The following is a 21,334-nucleotide window of genomic DNA, read 5'->3' as shown; positions in this document are numbered from 1 at the left end:
TTTAGAAACAATGCAAATGGAGTATAAATCCCGGTTCAGAGTAAATTTGTAATTTATTTCATTTTTATTTATGAGTTTGGCAACATTACATTTATATATTGACAAATGACATACCGATGCATATTTACATTGATAATAAGATGTAAAAGTACATCAATAAAAAAGAATTAAAATTGCATTCAAGTGGGTTTTTGATAAAAAAAAGCATATGTTTTATTAGAATTCATGCTTGCAAGTTGCATCCATTACAACTAAAAAGTGTTTAGTAAGAAGACAAATTTGTCATTACAAAACTAACCCAAATTTATAATTTATATGAACCATTTTACACACTACATATTTGCCTTCACACTTATTTGCATTATTTTCAAACACAACCTAAATATTATATATGTATTATATATTATTTACATAATTATACATTATATATTATAATATATTATATAAATAATATAGTATATTATTTCATGGAGTATTTTTTATTATAATTCAAATCGAATTGACGTTTCATCAAGTTTGAATTAATTAATGAGCGTATGGGTTTTTAACTAAAAAAAATTGGATTGGATTTAAATAAAATATCAGTTATATAAGATAACCAAATTCGAATTTGAATAATAATCTTAAAAACCCGACGGATTCCTATTGGATTTGGATCGGTCGGCTGATCGAATCGGATATGATATATCATCTACAAGTGAGACCCGATCCATTGGCAAACTCGATTTTGGCGTCACATGCCGTTAGGTTGAAAGGATGATCCAATCGTTAAAACGTAAAAACCCATTAACCCACTTTGCTGCGAATTGATGAACGGTCTGATGATTCCCTTTAAGACAAGGGATGGCTGCTGACAAGCTGACACTGACAGTTTGCATATTTGGTCGAACCGGGATAACATTTTGGTCCAATAGTCTTACGGTCCAACTGGAATCGTTTGGTTGAACCATTGGCCGGAAAGGAATGTCATTTTGGCGCGAAAACGAGTGTTTTCTCACCATCTGCAGCAACATCACAAACCTACACCACTCTGTCGATCGAGAGTCAGAGAGAGAGAGAGAGAGAGAGAGAGAGAGAGGGATGGAAGAGGAGTCGCTTGTTAGAGGTAGTCGGAAAAGAGGCAAAGGAGCGGATGCCTCGGTTCGTGCCGGAGCTCTTGAGCGCCTGAAAGCTCTCCGTAGCGGTGGGCGGCGTTCTGAAGGTGGATTTCAGGTAAAGATAGAAGATCCGATCTATGACACTGTTGCCGAAGAAGACTACGCCGCCCTCGTTGCCAAACGACGAGAAGAAGCTCGTGGATTCATCGTAGACGATGACGGCCTCGGATACGGCGACGAAGGCGAGGAAGAGGATTGGTCCCAAGATTGCTTTCCTCCTTCGTCCGATGAATCCGAAGGCGAACATGAAAGACGCAAGAAGAAAAAGACGGAGAAGAAGGATCCAGCCCCCAAGAAGCCTTCAGCCCTCTCTGCTGCCGCAGCTCTTATGGGGAAGCAGCGTATCTCTTCAATGTTCACTTCTTCGGTTTTCAAAAAGAGTAGGGAGGACAAGTCGAAAGGTTTGTCCTCTGATAGTATCGTTGATGATGTCATTGCCGAGTTCGCCCCCGATGAAGCTGATAGAGAGAGGCGGCGAAGGGGACAAGCGGGAATTCTGTCGGGTGTAAGAAGTTCTGCACCCATTGATCCAATTAAGAGAGAGAATCAACCTATTGTTGGTACTGACTTGGTTGCCAAGTGTGAAGTAACTGAGGTTGCAAATGGTGATTCTGAGGCGGGGTTCCAAGAAAATCTTAACTTGGTTCCAGGAAAGGCGACACCTAGTGAATCAGAAGGTGAGAGAAGTTTTCATTGTGAGGTGGGTTCGGATTCATTTCCACAATTCCAAAATTCTTCACCGAGAGAAAACGTGGTTGTGGAGGCGCCACCAAACATGAGTGAAGTGAATGTAGACCCAATGAAGAGTACAGAAGTATTCTCTCTTAATGCCAAGATTAAAGTAGATAAAGACCCAGCATTAAGCGCCACTGCCGGATGGAAGGCTATACGGAACGGGGAAAATGGGAATTATGCTTCTGAAGGAGGTTTGGATTCCAGTCCTGCTTGCGAGGATAAATCAGATCTTACGTTGGATTCAGATGGATCGCTGCTTTTCTACATTATTGATGCCTACGAGGAGTTTTATGGCGCCAATTTGGGGACTGTCTATCTCTTCGGGAAGGTACTTGGCCACTTTTAAAATAATCATGAAAATTTAGCATTACCTCCTTCTAGAGTTTTCAAATAATCATGAAAGGCATCTAATATACCAATCTGTGTTCAAACACCCCACTTGCTATCAGGAAGGTTGGAAGAGTTTATGAATAAGAAGATTACAACTGAAAGTACTATAAAGTTTTGAATAATTTGATTGGAAGCTGCACTAATTAAAATGATTTTTTAACACCCCTTAGGGCTTTTTGCTAGGTTTAAGCTAGAACTTTTAAGGCTGAAATTGCAACATTAGGTTGCTGTGATCAAATGAGTTGAAACTTCAAAGGAGTAAAAGTAAGAAGTGGAGGGAAGTATTTAGGTTAGAAAGGACTGATATCAAGATGGAAACAGATCACAAGGCCCTCAGCTTGCTTATTCAGAGATTAGCTTAAGCCTACACACACACACAAAAAAAAAAAAAAAAAAAAGGTTAGGAAGAATTAATAGTGCTTCAAAAATTAAGAAAACAAACAGGTTGGGCTATGAAAAAAAACAGTACTTACATGAAGCATAGAAAATAGGGATAGTGTCTATTCTCTAGGGTCCTTTGCATACTTGTTTTGTCCATAATGCACTAAAACAGCCTTACTCCAAATCTTGTCCTTCCTTGGCCACAATCCTGCTTTTTCACTGGGAAAACAGAAAACTTCCATGTTTATGCCATCAAGATTGGCTTCCACTTAAAGCAAACAAGCTATCAGCTGTTCCAAACAAGAGGTGACGGCTTTGAGAGCAAGCTTTTAAAATTGATGGTATATGATCCCCTACCCCCCTAAGGAGAAAGGGGGGTTGGGAATCAGGAAGCTTAAGTTGTTTAATAAAGCTCTCTTGGGAAAATGGATTTGGAGATTTGAGAAAGAAAAAGACAGATGGTGGAGGAAATTAATTGCAGCAAAATATGATACTGACAGTGGGGACTGGGTAACCACTAATCAATTGATTTCTTTAGGTTGCTCCCTGTGGAAAAAAAGTCATGGAAGTTCTCCCTTGGATGAGTAGTGGTCTAATTCCAAAAGTGGGGAAGGGGAATAGGTTGTGTTTCTGGAAGGATACTTGGTGTGAAAATACACCTCTGGCTGAAGTATTCCCTCAGTTGTTTCAGATCGCAGAAAATCAGAATGGATCGGTGGCTAGTCAATTTGAAGTGAGTGGGGGCACTATTATTTGGAGCCCTTCCTTTAGAAGGTCATTTCAGGACTGGGAAATTGGGAAAGTTGCTGATCTCTTGGGGTTGCTTTGCAGGCAGTCCATTGACTTGTCTTCTGAGGACTCTTGGAACTAGAAGTTTAGTGTGGATGGTAGTTTCTTGGTTAGCTCTTTTGCGGGGGTTCTGAATGAAGCTGTGCATCCAAAAATTCCAGCGGAGAAGGTTTGGAACCCTTCTGTGCCTTCAAAAGTGAATGCTTTGGTTTGGGCTGCATCTCTCAGTAGATGCCTTACGAAAGACTCCCTGGTTAGAAGGGGTGTTCAGATTCAGGACCAGCTGTGTGTTCTTTGTGGAGATATGGAGGAGTATGGCAGGCACCTATTCATTCACTGTTTGGTTACAGCTGCAATAAGGAATCACTTTTATTGGGGGTTGGGCTGCTATGGTGTATGCCTTTTTCAGTTCTGGACATGATATGGAGTTGGGAGCTGAAGGGTGGTTCAAAATTGGCGAAGTGCATTTGGAGTGTCCTGCCTGCAGCCATCTTATGCACAGTCTGGACGGAAAGAAACAGAAGGATCTTTCAAAATAAGGCCTCTAGCATAGATTGCTTGATTGCCTTTGCATTTGGCAAGATAGTTTCCTGGATGGCGGTGGCGAAGGACATTCAGGTTTCAGTCCTCTGTTCTCGGCTGAGATCTAGGATTTTTCTTGAGTTATGATGTATTGTAGTTGTTAAAGTGAGTTTTTGGCTCCTTGTCTTAGGGGCCTTGGTTGTAATCTGCCACTTTTGGCCATTAGAATAAAATTTTACTTTATCCTTTTTCAAAAAAAAAAGGTATATGGTTTTTTCCTTCTCATTCTTTCTAGAGTCAGGTGACAGGTTAGTGGCCAGTAGCTGACAGTTGTCATTGGCGTTTTTACTAACTAGGCATACATTTTTCCAAACACTTTACTGGTTTGGCATGTTATCCAATGTAGATGTATCTGGCTTGGCTTTTTTATGTTTCATTTATTCACTGTGCTTTCTGGAGCAATTTTAAATGGCAAACAACCTTTCTGACAGCTGCTATCCGAATGTGTTAAGGTTAAAACAGGAAATACATATCAGAGTTGCTGTGTGGTTGTGAAGAATATGCAGAGATGTGTTTATGCAATTCCAAACATTTCTATGTTCCAAAATGATGCAATATTGGGGCTTGAGAAAGATGCTATGGAGTCCCGGATTTCATCCACAATTTTCCGAACAAAGCTGCAGGTACTTCTACATACTTCACATGTGGATAACTAAGAATCTTCTGTAAAGTTTTATATTTTGAGGCATTCCTGTTTTTGTTTTTGGTAGGAGATGGCGTCAGGGTTGAAGAATGAAATAGCAAAGAAATTGTTAGATCTCAATGTGTCAAGTTTTACCATGGCACCGGTTAAGGTTGATAACTCAAATGCTACAGCAAGTGCTCTTGTTATACATTTTGTATTTTTGCATCATTAATAATTTTTCTATTATATTTTTTCCTTGTATAATTGTTTGTGTTGCATATTACTTGTTGTAGAGGAGCTATGCCTTTGAGCAATCTGATATACCTGCTGGGGAGCAATATCTTCTTAAGATCAATTACCCATTTAAGGTATCTTAAATTGTAGAAGCATTGACAAAGATGAACCTAGTAAGATAAGTATGCACAATAAATGTATGTATGTACACTAATGAAATGCTAGATGGCTATTTTATACTTCTCTTAAATTCAATTGAGAGGTTTTCCTATAATTACTGTTCTACAATTGATAAGTATCCATTGAATCAAGTCTTCTTGTTAAGCCTGTGGAGCTCTCATGCTTATATTATTTAAAATTTCACAGAATATTGTTTATATTATTCCTTCGTATAGGTCATTGCTTTTGCATTTCAATAATGCAGGATCCACCTCTCCCATCAGATCTCAAAGGAGAAAACTTCTCTGCCCTTCTTGGAACACACTGCAGGTAGGAACAACTACATTTGGCTTCCCTGTGTGGGAAGTTTGACATTTTATGGACATATTCTTTTGTTTTGAAATGCTATATTTTGTATATATCAACTTATACTGGCATAAACAATTAGACACTAATATACGCTCTCAACCAAATCTTATCCTGCCTATTTGGAGTGGATGTGTGAATCTTGTAAAGAGCAAGGTTTAAAATGTCGACGTCGGTGGAAATGTCAGTCATCCAAATATAAGAAACATGTCGGAAATATCATATGGAAATATTGTAAAAATCATAGATATGGTGGAAACAGTGTAAAATATGCAAAACATAGAATGATATTTTATGAAATGATAAAAGAAGCATGGATACACCTTTTTAAATCACTATCTTGTTCTAAATCATTAAACAAAGCTAAGAAACTAAGGTTATGGACAAAAGAATACATTCTGAAGTTGCCCTGTAAACCTTAAGATTCAGAGTTTCATAATAGAATGTGTTAAAGCAAAATTTAAACTCATAGAAAATGTAAATGATTGTAATAGATCAACCGTATAACCTATTACACAAACAAAAAAAAAATTAATATTTAACTTCATGTTTGAAACGAATATTAAGCTAGCTCAAGGTGCTTATCATGTAAGTTAGGCGTAAACTAACATTGTTCCTTCACATATCTGGAATATTGTCACCAACTTATTATAATACTCTTGGACTCCACAAAGTACTGGTAATGCTCATTGGGGAATATGTTGATTCCAATAAAATTTCATGTCACTACCCATGGAAGTGGAAATGGAAATATGTTGTGGAAGCTATCTCCACATAGTGCTGGTAGTGTTCATTGGGGAAATGTCGGTTCCGGTAAAATTTAGTGTCGCTAACTATGGAAATGGAAATATGTCGTGGAAATATTAGGGAAATTAGGGACATTTTAAAAGTTGATTAAGCTGGCTTAGGCATGTTAAAATCTTCTTGCTTCAGTATGCCTTCCAAGTAGAAATCTACTGAAAAAAAAAACTGTAGAAAGAAGTGAAAGAGAAGAAGATTTTTGTGAGAGGAGAGAAGAAGAGGAGGAAGAATGGAGAAAGGAAGAGAAGACAATCTTATCTGGTGAAACTCGTCCATTAAATATTTATAATTTAAATAAAAAGTATGTACAGTGACAGATATGCCCTTAATAGGGTGGCTAATGCAAATAACTTAAAAGAAACATAAAAACACTATTCTAACAACTTCCAAATAATGGGCTGTGGTTCCCATTACTAACTAAACAAATAATAAATAAAAACAAGAAAGCTGTAAGATCCTCAACATTCCAAATCTATGTTTTGGGCTATATTCTAGTTAGTAGGACGTTTCTGTTGGGTTACCTTTTGGGCTGTGTTGTAATTAAAGGGATTGTTTTTGGGTTTGTTTGGGGCTGTGATGTATTTAGTGGACAAAGTGGAATGATTGTCCGCCACAACTTCTTGTTGTACTTGATTTTCTAATTAATGATTTTTTTCTGTGTTGCTGATAAAAAAAAGATCCTCAACATTCCAAAAATTTGTCCAGTCCTTGTTTGTTTATGAAGTCAGAAAGGTAATTTTGTATACATATGCACCTAGGGTGGATGGGAATCCAAACATGGATTTGCAAAGTACCCCAGAGGTTGATATGATGAAAATGTATTGGCAATTTGCCTTTTGCTATTCTCTGTGTTTTCCGCACTAGGTTCAAATAGTTGATTTAGAGATTGAACGCTGGTTAAGTGGAGCTTGTTTGGGAGCACATCTGATCCAAGGTCTGCTGTGCTTCAAGGCCAAATATACTTGGTTTGGATTACCTAACAATAACCATTTCCTATGAGGATTGGATATGAGTCTGATAATCTGATCACCATGTAATTTGGATATGGATTCTGCTGATGTGAACTGCTTTGATTCCTACTCCTAACCCATTCATGTCCCCTAAATAGGGGACACCAATAACTGGATATGGATATGGTGCATTCACGAGTTCTTCTGCTGGCTTATCTGTGTTTACATTTGCATCAAATATCTTGTTTTTACCATGCCTAGTGACATTCAAAGTCAAATCTCCTTTAAATTGATATAAACAGGAAAGCAATTTGAAACTGCCATGCTTTTACAAGTCAGCTTCATAAATCTATCCTCTTATGCTATCAGTGGATAACCTTGTAAGGTTTCAAACAGTTGTTTTGGTTTCAATTTACCCTAAATTAAAGCTTTGCAGATTATCTTATAATCAATTTACCCTATCTGGCTTGTAAGGTTTCTACATTCATCTGGATCACCAATTGATTGGAGTTCTTGCAACATGCTCAATTTTGAGGGTTAAGAAATAGAAAAAGTGAAACTGAATAACCTCCTCATATGCAGTGCTCTGGAGCTTTTTCTAGTCAAAAGGAAAATAATGGGACCTTCTTGGTTATCAATTTCAAGGTTTTCCAACCGTCTGTCCACTCAGCGGGTAAGTTATTAAATTCTCATTCTTCTCTTACCAATATCATGATGATGTTTTCATGCATATTTTTGATAACAAGAGCTAATTTTAATTTTGGATAGGTAAGCTGGTGTAAGTTTGAAGTTACTGTTGATTGCCCAAAGGAGATACAGATCTCAACTTCTTCAAATATCAAGCTGGAGATTCCTCCAGTAATTGTTTTGGCATTAAATCTGAAAACAATCATCAATGAAAACCAAAATGTAAATGAGATCGTTTCTGCCTCAGTCATATGTTGTCGCAAGACCAAGGTTCGTAGTAGATGATTCTGCTTTTAGAATATATTTTCTTGTTTGCAGTGTTGGTTGCTTTTGATCATAGTATATGCACCTATCTCAGATTAACGGTTTGTACATAGCTTGGAGATCCTGGAATTCTAAATTACTTTGTAGTGGCAATCAATTTACTGATTTTTACTTAAGAAATTCCTTCGAATTTTTTCTAATGAATGTGAAATGATGGTGACTGCTTCCAATGTTGCATGAGAATCATGGTCATGTTATTTCCTTTTACAAGATACCAATAAAAATGGTATTCCTTCTACAAAAAGCAACAAAAAGAAATGGAATGAGATCGCCACACAATTACTATGTGGAACAGGTCATGGACCCACACTGAACTTGAGGTTTAGCTTGTGTGATTAAACTCCAATGAGGTCTGGTTAAATTGAAGATCATACTGTAAAATGGGCATGGATGCAGTTATAATATTTCCTGCATCCATGCAGTTATAACATTATAACTGCATCCATGCAGTTATAATGTTTGTAAGTAAGGTAAACATGTAAGTATGATAATAGTGCATGATAATGTTCCACGGTCCAATACTGGTGGCTGATCAGTATATAACTTCACGTTTGTGTTTGTGTGTGCCGCTGTATACAAACACGAGATAATTTTCGTAGTTGGTATTGGTTGTTGCACACTGGTGCAAGTTGAAGGCTCTAAAGGATATAGGAAGGAGAAAATGATATGCTTTGAGATAGTATGAACACAACAGAATCTTGATCTCTTCTAAGGAGTGCTTAGCCAAAACATGATTCATGTTGTCAATTTGCTGCATCTTCCTTTTTTTTTTCTTTTAATAATTTTTTCTTTTATTATCAGAAAAATGTTTCTTGGGTCTTACTGTTTCTTTCTAACGAAATGCACCAAAGTTGCTTTGGATGTATGGAATATGCTAATACTAAAATTTTGTACCTTTTCAGATTGATGCTCCAATGTTGGCAGCAGAATGGAAAAGACCTGGGGTACTCAGCCATTTTACTGTTGTTCGTAAACTTGAGGGTGGCATATTCCCTATGGGTTTCATGAGAGAGGTTACTGATAGAAATTCAAAGGCTGGCTCAACTGTTCTGGCAGTTGAAAGCAGGCATGCTACCATTAACTTTTTCCTGATAATTCATGCTACCATTAACTTTTTAATTCCCCTTTTCATCTAATGGCATGTTATCTAACTGGTAAAAAAATATTTATTCACAGTTCAACTCATTTTTATCAATATTCTCAGTTCTACTAATTAGGTTCACTTTTTCTTTTCACCAACTTCAACTGCAGTGAGAGAGCCTTGTTAAATCGTTTGATCACTGAAATATACAGTTTGGATGGTGATGTACTTGTTGGACATAATATCTCTGGGTTTGACCTTGATGTTCTTCTTCACAGAGCTCAGGTTTGGATTCTAATTATCATCATCATGTCCTGGAGCATATTTTTATGGAACTATTCTAACTTGCCCAATATATTCCTAAGTCCGTGGGCCATGTGACTGGCCCTGTATCTGGAACCTAATGCCCAAATTAAGGCATGTTCTCTTACCATACAATTTGATTGTAACAATTATGTATTGCTGCCAGAGTTGCATCTAAAGTGACAGGCCCTACTGTTAGGTGCTTGATGTTACTCTGTTTTTGTTGGTGTGTGGTCATCAAGTGAGGCCCAATCTTGCTTTGATATGTTTTCAAATCCAATGGAAGCATGATGTTGCTTCCACATTTCAAAAATGGTCAATTTTTCACTTTGTGGTCCAACAAGGAAGCTTCATATCCAGAGTATAACTTGTTGTTAGGAAGCGTGATTGTATTGACATCCTCGCTGCTAGCTTCTGCTGGTATATAAGCTACAGATTGGAATAAACTAATTTGCCCCTAAATTCTTGTTCTATCTGGTGCCTTGGCCTTCTTAAATACAGAGGCTAATTTTCTGTTATGTTTTTTTTCTTCTTTTAATTCAATGATGTAGGCTTGCAAAGTAGCAAGTGGCATGTGGTCCAAAATTGGCCGCCTCAAGCGTTCTGTGATGCCTAAGCTTATGAAGGGAAGTTCCACTTTTGGGTCTGGAGCAAGTCCAGGGGTTATGTCTTGTATTGCAGGTCGGCTCTTATGTGATACCTATTTGTGCTCCCGTGACCTATTAAAGGAGGTATGCTACCTTAGTTTGTTAATTATGTCATGAGGCTGAAGGTTTGAAAGGTAATTTTAGCCTCAACATGTTGTTAAATCTATTTTTTCCAGGTAAGCTATTCTTTGACACAGCTTGCAAAGACCCAGCTGAATAAAGATAGGAAGGAGGTTTCTCCACATGATGTTTCTGCTATGTTTCAGAAATCAGAATCCCTCATGGAACTTGTAGGTTCTTATACTGAGCATTTGTCGTTTATTACGATTTGTTTCTTTTGCACTCATAGGTTAGTATTTAAAATGGAAATGTTAGCTTAGTACTAGTAAGTTAATAGCTTGGACGAACCAATATGGCTGGAGAGTCTGTTTTAGATATTGCTATATCATGCTCTTAATTGTGTATTTCTCTGGATCAGGTTGAATATTGCGAGACTGATGCTTGGCTATCTTTGGAACTGATGTTTCACTTGAGTGTTCTTCCCCTTACACGTCAACTGACTAATATTAGTGGTAATCTTTGGGGCAAAACTCTCCAGGTGGATTTTCAGTAACCATTCTCTCTCTCTCTCTCTCTCTCTCTCTGTGTTGAACATATTTGAGGATCCAATACAAAAGTGGTTATGGTTCAAAATCAAACACTTTAATTTTCAGGGTGCTAGGGCTCAGAGAGTTGAATACCTCTTGTTGCATAAGTTCCACTCAAAGAAATATATTGTCCCTGATAAGATATCTTCACGTGGACAAGAAGTGAAGTCAACAAAACGGAGAATGACTTGTGCTGAGGGTGAAGACATTGATGATTTGAATGTCAATGATGCCCATTTTGAGAATGAGCATCGACATGATGAACAAGGAAAAGGAAAAAAGGGTCCTGCCTACTCTGGTGGATTGGTTTTGGAACCAAAAAGAGGTTTATATGACAAGTATATATTACTTCTGGATTTCAATAGTCTATACCCTTCCATCATTCAGGTTATTGACATTTTCCATTTGGTCTCTCTTTTGTGCATCAGTTGTAATGTATTTGGCTTTTTCCCTTACAATTGGTAGTGATATAGTTGGCTTTCAGTTTTGGCAAAGGTGATATTAGTTAGGAACTGGTATCAATTTTATATTTTGTTTTTGTACTGATCCTTAATTGTTTTATAGGAATACAATATCTGCTTTACAACAGTTGAAAGATCTTCTGATGGATTAGCTCCACGTTTACCCTCTTGTAAAACAACTGGAGTTTTACCTGAGGTATTGTCCCTTTAGTTTGCCAGAATGATTCAACTATCTTCTCAACACTTAGAGTTTCAAATTCACAACTTTTATGCACACATAGATGTATTATATGCATGCATTTATATTTCAATGAAAACCTCATAACTTGCATATTCTATCTCCTGAAGTGACTACTTAAATTGAACAGGTCAATATTGGTCTAGTCAGGTTTTCCTTCAAGGAGGAGGTCCTTGCTACCCAAAATGAATTGGGTTGTAATCCAAAGTGTGCAAGTCCATATGCGCCTAAATGTGTGCATGCTTATCTGCATATGTTTTCTCCCTTGCTTATGTGCTGCTTTCCTTCTTTTCTTTTTTGTTCTTTTTGTTTTTTTCCCTTTGGGTGGGTTTGGGGGGGGGCTTGTTATAGCATTGAAATCCAACTGAATGTCCATAAAACACCAACCTGATACCTGACTTTGTCAAGAAGTTTTGTCTTTTATATGACCTGGGATTTCATCATTGGTTCCAAACATGTAGCGATTGGAGTGTGTCTTTAGGCACTTGGACCATGGTCTCTTTGCCATTTTGTGAGAGAAGCTAGATCTTTGGCATGCAGAATAACATCTCTCTCAAATGACTTCCTTGATTAGCTAACTCCTTTGCATATACAATCAAGAAAGGGGTAATTTACATAGGGGGCCTTCCCTCCTGGGTATTACTGCTCTGGGTTGCTATGGTGCATTGGTCATCTTATTATCTTGTTGGTCTCTTTTAGATGTTCCATTTGCTTGCACCCCTTGATCTGGGGGGCTCAACATTTGACAACTGAAATGGTTCTTAAGATGTGAAACATGTTTGGCTACAATTCCAATTAGCTTCATTTGTTTTCAAAAGGGAAGATGCGATTGTTTTTCTTTCCTTTGTACAATGAATTATTTTTAGAATAACTACATACTTATACTGATAAAAAAGAATAATTGCATTGTTATGCCTACTGTATAATTTATCAATTAGTATGCACTACAAGTCTTTAATAACTGAGTGAAATTCACTCTTGTCAGGAAAGAAGATTTCTGATGTTTTAAAACTTAAACAGTTAGATAGACCGCTTGCCCAGAACAGTTGGCTATTTTCAGGTCAATCTTTTTCACTGGGTCAGCCCACCTGTCTGGTAGCTTGTACTCGCATGCTAATTGATCGTGTTGACTTTGAGTCCAGGGATTAGAACATTTACAGTGAGGAAGCATATTTAAAACTAATTTTTTGGGGCCTAAATTGGAAAAGTTACTGATTGGAGCTATTGGAAAAAGTAAGTATGAATGAATTGATTGAGTGTAAAATAGCTCTGAGGTAACCTATTACCTATGAACCATGTTAACAGTTTATACCATGCATCCTATCATTATCTTTTCCTAATGGTGTATATTACTTGTATTTTACTGTAGCGTTTGAAACCTCCTTCCTATAGGGTCTGTTAGGTTGGTTGTCTTTCTGTAGAGACAAATTAATCTACAGAATCCTGTTTTCAATTGCTTCCAATTCTAATTTCATCTGATGGGTTATGATGCTGGCTAAGGAGAACATCCAAGGATTAAAGTATCGATATCGGGTATTGTATCGGACCACTTGGATATGGATACGGATACACTTTGGAAACACATGGATACGGGCGAAAAAATATGGATACACTAGGAAATACATATAAATTCCATAAATATATTGATAACATTATATTTAAGGCCAACTGGTCAAAATAGCCAAAATTAATATATAAATACATAGGAAATGTATATTCTAATGGTATTTGTGAATAAATATATTAGAATTAATATAGCGGGATGCATAGAAATCATACAATTTTATTGATGATGTATCAATCAAGAGTCCTAGAACATATATTATATACATTTTTACAAATTAATACATGCACAAAGCTATTATTTATTTTCTATTGAAGTTCAAGTCACAAAACACATGCAACCATTATATGTGAATTATTATATCAATTATTTTTTATTTTCTATTTTTAGTTTTTAACATTAACAAAACAGTCAACTAAAAGCTAATTCTCAAATGTTTGGTAAACAATATTTTTATTTTTGTAAACAATAAAAGATGCTGTTATAAAATGTAATTAAAATATCAATTAATAATTTATAAAAATATATAATCTTAACTTAAAGTATATCAAATATACTAAAATTTCTAAGATACATATCATATGCAAATTCATATTTTTTAATTACTAAAATAATTATTTCATTATTAATATTTTTATTTCTATAAATCTTATGAAATAAAAAACCATTTTTTGATATAAAAGTAGATTAGTGGATTTGAAAAATTCAATTTAATTATATTCCTAAGTATTTTGTAAACAATATTTTTATTTTTGTAAATAATAAATATGTTTTTATTTAATGCAAATTAAAATATTAATTAATAATTTATAAAAATTTTAAGATACATATCACGTTCAAATTTATAAATCTTAAGTACTAAAATAATTATTCTGTTATTAATATTTCTATTGTATAGATTTCTTGAGACTAAAAACCATTTTTTGATATAAATGTGGATTTGAGAAATTATTTATTCCATTTGTTTACAAAATATTAATTTTGAATAATATTTTTTAATCAATATATGTTTTTTTGTTAAGACTACATGTGAACTTTAAAATTTAATAAAGGTTATTTTATTTCACTTATCATCATGAGATAACAGTTGGCTTAGTGGCTTAGGGACGCATTTAAGTCTTATGCAGGCTGGCTGATTTGGGTTCAAATCATGCCATTTGAAATTTTCTAAATTAGACGTGCAAGTGAAAGTGTTGAAACGTGAATCACGTTTGTATTGGTTTGTACACAAATCATGCGTGTATTGGTCCATATCAACTCGTATTGGTGTGTATCGACTGATACAACATGATACAGGCTGATACGGATGCATATAACTCCGATACACACGATTCAGGGGATACAGGCTTAATTGTAGCGTTTCCCGTATCCCCATGTCTGATACCGATACGATACGCCCCGTATCAGGCGTATTGTGCTGATATTTAAACCCTTGAGAACATCTAATATGAAAATTACATGATCTATTTACAAAAAAGTTTGTTGTTTAATTCTGGTGTTGGAGTGATACTCATATACATGCGTTTTAGTCAAAATCCTTGGTGAAGTTATTAGGTGTATCTTGTCTTGAGTGAAAAATTACGTGGTTACCTAGTGCAGTAACATATTGACTTATCAAGTAGTTAATTCTTAATTCGTAATCCTAGAAATGCTCACAAGAGGTTTATGCATACTTTCCAATTTTTAAGCTTTAGGCAATTTGGTTTGAGATTCATAAAAAGAAGAGTTGTGTCCTTGAGTTCAGTGAATTGGTAGCCATGTAAGAAGGTTCAAGTAGTCTGTCAACAGAGTTCTAGCTGGTCCATTAAATAATAACTATGTCAGATACTATTAGATTCTGTTCATACTTATAGATACTAAGTTCATGCTTGAGGATGAAAAGATGGGAATTACATTCATCATATTTGTTTATGCTGTTTAGGTTTTTATTGTTTCTTTTCCCCTTTTAGATGTTTTGGTTGACTAATTGGAGGCAAATGATTACTTCATGCACTTTCTATAGTTGCTGAGAAACCTGGTTGAGAGGAGGAGAATGGTTAAGTCCCGACTCAAGTCTGCATCAGGTCTCATGGTTCAACAGCTTGACATTCAGCAGCAAGCATTGAAGCTCACAGCCAACAGGTATACGCTCAATTTTAGGTGCTGAAATATTCAATTCTCAGTTCAACTTTTATTTGTTGCTTTAGCACTAAATTTTGCTTGATTTACCTTGCAATTCAGTATGTATGGATGCTTGGGGTTTTCCAATTCAAGATTTTATGCAAAGCCACTTGCAGAGCTTATAACATCACAAGTAAGGATGGATTATGTTTTGATAATGTAATTTGCAAAAATTTCATGCTTAGATGCACATTTCACTCAGATTCGAATGCTTACATTTTCTACTAGCTAAACAGTGTAATTTTTTCCTTCAGGGAAGGGAGATCCTGCAGAGCACAGTTGATCTTGTTCAGAACAATCTGAACCTTGAGGTTTTTTCCCCCCTTCTTTTTTCAATATCAGAATCTTGAGATTCTAAGGTTGTGTTTGGTACCATTGCTGTTTCTACTAGAAATGTTTGGATTGATGTTGGCATTTATAATAAAAGAACATCAAATTAGGCGTTTCATGAAGAAGTGGCAATGATACCTGCATTTAATACTAAAAAAATGGAATATGTAAATAGTGACCTATTTTATCAAAAAATTGTATTGATAAACCCCAAATATTTCTAGAAGCAGCAATGATACCAATCCCAACCTAAATGGTTGAAAGGAAATGACGTGACATTGCTCTCTTCAATTTAGTTCATTTTAGATTTTTTTTTTTTGGGCATTGGGCAGGTTATTTATGGAGACACAGATTCAATTATGATTTACAGTGGACTTGATGATATTGCAAAAGCCAAGGCAATTGCAGGAAAAGTCATACAAGAAGTAAGTTTTTTTGGTGCTTGCAACTATGTTGCTTATTGTTATTTAACATGCATATAGTGCTTTCCTACCCAAAAAAAAAAAAAGAATTTCATCCTCCTATCTCTGTGCTGTATAATTCAAGCTGATCAGGATCATCATCATCATCCATGCCGTATCCCAACTATATGGGGTCAGCTACATGAATCCTGTTTTGCCCCACCGATCCGTTCTATTTGAAGCCATATCCACTGTTAAATTATTAGTGCTAAATAATTTCTTACTACTACCCATGTCCTTTTTGGTCTACCCCGAGCTCTTCTAGCCCCTTAAATGTGTAACAAATCACTTCTTCTATTTGGTGCAGTTGGTGGTCTTCTATGCACATGCCCAAACTATCTTAGTCTACTCTCTTAGTTTACACCTATTGGAGCTACTCCTAGGTTCCTACGAATAACTTCATTCCTAATCCTATCTTTTCTAGTTTTTTCCACTCATCCATCTTAGCATTCACATTTCTGCCACATTCATTTTTTGAACATGCTGTTTCTTGGCTGCCCAACACTCTGCGCCATACAACATCGTTAGAATTCAAGCTGATCAAGATGATGATGAAAATTCAAAGTAATCCATATCTTATCTTTTGACATTCAGAATTGAATTCAATGACCAAGACAAAGTCTTTGGTTTGCATCGTTATCATGATCTAATGAGGTTAATTTTGACTTTGCTTAGTTCTAAGTTCTGATACCAGGGTTTCGATGAAAAAAGAACTTAGTTTTGACCTGTGAAGTCTGAGACTGAAACCCTGCATGCACTCAAACTATGTCATCTGAATGTTCATTTTAATACTTTTTTGAGGTATTTTAAGGAATGAGTTTTGATTCTCTTTACGTTTAGGTCAACAAGAAGTATCGGTGTTTAGAGATTGATCTTGATGGGCTGTACAAGAGAATGTTGCTTCTGAAGAAAAAGAAATATGCAGCTGTCAAAGTGCAATTTAAGGATGGGATGCCATATGAGGTTGCAGTTGGAATTTTTTGCATCCTTTACTGCTTTTGAATTTGTTAACATGCTGTCTTAATGCATGGTTGGATTACCTTGGTTGAGCAGGTGATTGAACGCAAGGGTCTTGACATGGTTCGACGTGACTGGAGTTTATTATCAAAGGAATTAGGGGATTTCTGCCTAAGTCAAATATTATCTGGCGGGTATGCAATCATCTTTTATTTTTTATTTTTGCTGGTTTGGCAGATTGACCATCCAGGGAAAAACCATTTTGTTATGTCTCTTTCTGCATTTTTCATTTTATTACATTGCTCAAGTCTAATGTGCAGGTCATGTGAAGATGTTGTTGAATCAATTCATGGATCTCTCATGAAGGTAAAACGATGATCTTGTATAAAGCATTGGTAACCGGTATCCAAACAATGCACTATTTGTGCTATGAGATTGAGATTTTGAAGGGCCTTGAAAAAGGATATTTTCTTTTTTCCAACTATCCATCTCTTTTAGGAGATGCAAACACCTTTTTCCCCTATTTGTCACTTTAGGAGCTAATAAGAGGTGCGGTCAGGGAGGGGGGGGGGACTTGTATTGGAGACTAAACTCTTGGGGTTCAAATCTGGGTTCTTTGAACTGAGTTCTTGCACACTGATTGGGGGAGAGTAGGCTGAGTAGTATGAAAGCTAGCTCTCGTTTTTCTTTTCCTACTTTCTACTAGGAGGATTTATGCCCATTCTGAATTTGCAACTTCCTTATTCATTTCTAATAAAGTTCTGATTAGCTACTAATAAAAACCTTTAGAGCCTATAACTTGAGCTAAATCACCTGGTGCAGTTGGTAGTTTCTCATTTTATTTTTCTTGAAAAGGACATGCAGGCTACCAACCTAATGTAACATCTTCTCATTGGGGCTTGTGACTTGCAAGTGGCAATGTGGAACAGAGCTTGAATCTTTCTGCAAATCATTAACATGTATGTGATTGTTCAGAATCTTAACAGAACTTCAGAAGTAAATGAACTTTTTTTTACATGCCAAACAGGTACAGGAGGAGATGAGGAATGGGGAAGTTGCACTTGAGAAATATGTCATCACAAAAACATTGACAAAACCACCAGAAGCATATCCAGATGCCAAAAACCAGCCTCATGTGCAAGTAGGTCATGCTTTGGCCTCATTTATGTCATTTGTGCCAGCCATCTGATTTTCCACTTGTTACTCATGCTTTTCACTTGTTATGAACCTCTACCCAGGTTGCACTTAGATTGAAGCAAAGTGGTTACTCCATTGGGTGCTCTGCTGGAGATGCTGTTCCCTACATTATTTGCTGTGAGCAGGTAGTATCTGTCTTGAAGTATCTCTTTATTGCAGTCTATATAATATTTAACCTACTACGGTAGTAAAAGCAGTCAAGCACTTACATCCTTGAGAATGTTCTACTTAATGCTAATTAGGATAACTAGCAGAAAATTGTCTGTGCAGGGAGCTGGTTCAAATTCTTCTGCAGGGATAGCTCAGAGAGCTAGGCACCCTGATGAACTGAAAAGTGGAAATGACAAATGGATGATTGACACTGACTATTACTTGTCACAGCAGGTTTGCTTTATACCATATTGGCTCTTTGCCTGATTTAACATATCATATTGGCTATTTATTTTCTTAATGAGCTGGTTCAATTTCTGTATGCAGATCCTTCCTGTAGTATCACGTCTATGTGCTTCAATTCAGGGGACAAGCCCAGCACGTTTAGCTGATTGTCTGGGTCTTGACTCATCCAAGGTTAGCAGGACCTACTCAGCCCACCCTTAGTGTTAGGAATGCATTATTATGTATATATATTCTTGACATTTAAGTTTTTTCTTTCCCGCATAGTTCCAAAGTAGAACAAGTGAAGTTACTGGAAAGGACCCTTCATCATCACTTGCATGTGTCATGGATGATGAAGAAAGGTAAGATTTTCTAGCTTTCCAAATTAGGATAAGTGCCCCAACTTCTCCATATTGCAAATATGAGATAATCTAATGGGTCTGATGAACTGAAATTGCTGCAGATATCATGAATGTGAGCCTTTGCAGTTAACATGTCCCATATGCTCTGATATTTTCGAGTGTCCTGCTGTGTCTAGTTTAATATGTACATCAAGCAGTGAAAAGCCAACTGACTCACAAGAAGAAAATAAAACTAAGAGTAATTTTTGGAGAAGACTGAGTTGCCCGAAGTGCCCAGATGAGGGTGATGGAAGCAAAATATCTCCAGTCATAATAGCTAACCAGGTAGCTACTGGATCATATTAATGACTACACATTTATTCAACCAGGATGTTGATTTGACCTACATTTCCCTAACAGGCAAAGAGGCAGGCAGAAGGATTTATCTCAATGTACTACAAGGGATTAATGATGGTACGTAGTTGATTATTATGTGGTACATTCAATTGTAAATGGGAATGGAAAAAATGTAAATTATGATGTTTTAAGCATTCCAAAACTGACTCTGATATGGTAATTTTGCTTTCAGTGTGATGATGACACTTGCAAGTATTCCACTCGCAGTCTAAACTTGCGGGTGGTTGGTGATTCTGAGAGAGGAACTATTTGTCCAAACTACCCCCGTTGCAATGGGCGTCTTCTAAGAAAGGTCCACATACACATATCCAAGTTTCTAAAGGATGTCTTGCTTACTTTCCCATGCCTTGTTATCAAATTTTATTTTTTACTGACATGGATGTAAAATGCACCTTCTAAAACAGTATACAGAAGTGGATCTATACAAGCAGCTTAGCTATTTTTGTCATGTGTTGGATACTACGCGGTGCATTGACAAGGTTATTCTGTGCTAGATCTCTGTCCTTTTTTTGGTTAATGAATATTTTGTCTGAAAACTTATTTGAAAAGAACGGTTTTGCACCATCTTTTTTTTTTTTTTTTCGATCAGCAAATAGTTTTGCACCATCTCATTCTGCCATCAACGTTTTACAGTTGGAACTAACCGTGAGAAAGTCATTTGAGAAAGACTTGGCCAAAATCCGCCCTGCAGTTGATTTGGCAGCATCAATCGTACAGAAGATAAGGGACCGATGTGCTTATGGGTGGATCCAGCTTAAGGACATTTCTGTCACTGTCTGACGCACGAAAGGAAACTACGATGTTCAAACATCTGTCTGGTCGGTTTGTTAGAGTTCTGTGTATATATGTATTATGGAATTATAAGGAAAAAGAAAATGGGGATGCTGTTTTTTTTCTTAATCATCCTGGCCATATCAATTTCAATAAAACTTTTCCATAACGTTGAATGAACTTTTGCTACTTATCTTTTTCCTTTTAATTTACAGACTTGCTGATCCATGTTTTTCTTTTCCGAAACCCCGTCAGACTTAGTTTATAATATAGGGCTTGCTTTTAAGTTTAAAGATGTACAAGCAATATGGATGTCCCAGCCGAACGTTACATTTCTTGAATGCTGAAATGATCTAGTAGTGTGGATGTAGCCCCGAGGTTTTATCTTTTAACAGTTGCACAATACTGCATTGCGTCTATTGACCATGATAATGCACGTGTTGAATCTCTACTATTGAGGAATTCCTTACAATTACAAACCACCATTTTCTCATAAAAATGATTCTTATTTTTTGTTTGGAAGCGGTGCTGCTACATATGCTGATTTTTAAGAAAGCAACATTGGCTTTGTTTGGTAATAGTGCTGTAAAATCATTTTCTGCATTGGTCATATTATTCAACATTCAAGATGATGTCACATCATTACACGTTGGCAGCAACGGGCTGTTTTCTGAGAAAACATTGAATTTGGTGTTTCTTTAGACCATATTTCTCGATTTCCAAGGCATGGTCTGAAGCAATGTTTTTTCTGAAAAAAGTGGTACCAAATAAGAGGCCATTTTCTGAAGCATTGCCTTTTCTGATGTGGCACCTATATGACACCGTTTTCTTAGAAAATGACATTGATGCCAAACACCGCCAAAGTCTTCTAGAGTGATGCAAGTTCACTAGATGTTGTAACTAGTCGGGCTTGTGTGATGCATAAGTGTTGTTAAAAGAAATTGAGTTTGTGATAGGAGCTTTAACAATTAAGCCTTATTCGCTTTTCAGTAAGTTACTTATTCGGGTAAATGCAGTTATTTGGGTATGTTTTTCTTGGGAAATACTTACCCGGGTAAGTACATTTACCCATGTTCTTTAATTTCTCATGTAAATAAAGTAATGGCCATTTTAGCCATAAAAATCTATTATTAAAAGGGGCATTTTTGTCCCATTTAAGTTTTGGCAACTTCCCTCTAGGTGAATTATTTACCTACTTAGGAGA

General features: G+C 36.3%; 1 protein-coding gene across 1 annotated transcript; it reads left to right on the top strand.

The window, feature by feature from the left end:
* The first annotated feature begins 1,021 nt into the window (after nucleotides 1-1,021).
* On the top strand, nucleotides 1,022-20,376 carry ICU2 (DNA-directed DNA polymerase). The gene is made up of 31 exons (XM_088942561.1): nucleotides 1,022-2,220; nucleotides 4,487-4,657; nucleotides 4,745-4,828; nucleotides 4,953-5,027; nucleotides 5,318-5,382; nucleotides 7,752-7,842; nucleotides 7,938-8,126; nucleotides 9,083-9,246; nucleotides 9,432-9,546; nucleotides 10,116-10,295; nucleotides 10,388-10,501; nucleotides 10,690-10,809; nucleotides 10,925-11,245; nucleotides 11,423-11,515; nucleotides 15,124-15,242; nucleotides 15,342-15,414; nucleotides 15,536-15,592; nucleotides 15,944-16,036; nucleotides 16,913-17,035; nucleotides 17,126-17,223; nucleotides 17,350-17,395; nucleotides 18,057-18,170; nucleotides 18,268-18,351; nucleotides 18,497-18,610; nucleotides 18,704-18,793; nucleotides 18,887-18,963; nucleotides 19,065-19,287; nucleotides 19,363-19,416; nucleotides 19,532-19,651; nucleotides 19,764-19,838; nucleotides 19,993-20,376. Exons 1-31 carry the CDS (start codon nucleotides 1,081-1,083, stop codon nucleotides 20,137-20,139), a joined length of 4,629 nt encoding a protein of 1,542 aa, XP_088798687.1. The 5' UTR covers nucleotides 1,022-1,080; the 3' UTR covers nucleotides 20,140-20,376.
* The last annotated feature ends 958 nt before the right edge of the window (nucleotides 20,377-21,334 follow it).

This window comes from Nelumbo lutea, chromosome 5 (genome assembly GCF_056320005.1).
Source record: "Nelumbo lutea isolate HS-2025 chromosome 5, American lotus-T2T, whole genome shotgun sequence".
Lineage (NCBI taxonomy): Eukaryota > Viridiplantae > Streptophyta > Magnoliopsida > Proteales > Nelumbonaceae > Nelumbo > Nelumbo lutea.
The sequence above is the reverse complement of the archived record's forward strand: the minus strand, read 5'-3'. Positions and strand labels throughout refer to the sequence as shown.

Coding starts and splice junctions, on each gene's coding strand:
- ICU2 (XM_088942561.1), top strand. CDS start 1,081: ATGGAAGAGGAGTCGCTTGTTAGAGGTAGTCGGAAAAGAGGCAAAGGA. Junction 2,221..4,486: donor CTGTCTATCTCTTCGGGAAG/GTACTTGGCCAC, acceptor GAATGTGTTAAG/GTTAAAACAGGAAATACATA. Junction 10,502..10,689: donor CAGAATCCCTCATGGAACTT/GTAGGTTCTTAT, acceptor TCTCTGGATCAG/GTTGAATATTGCGAGACTGA.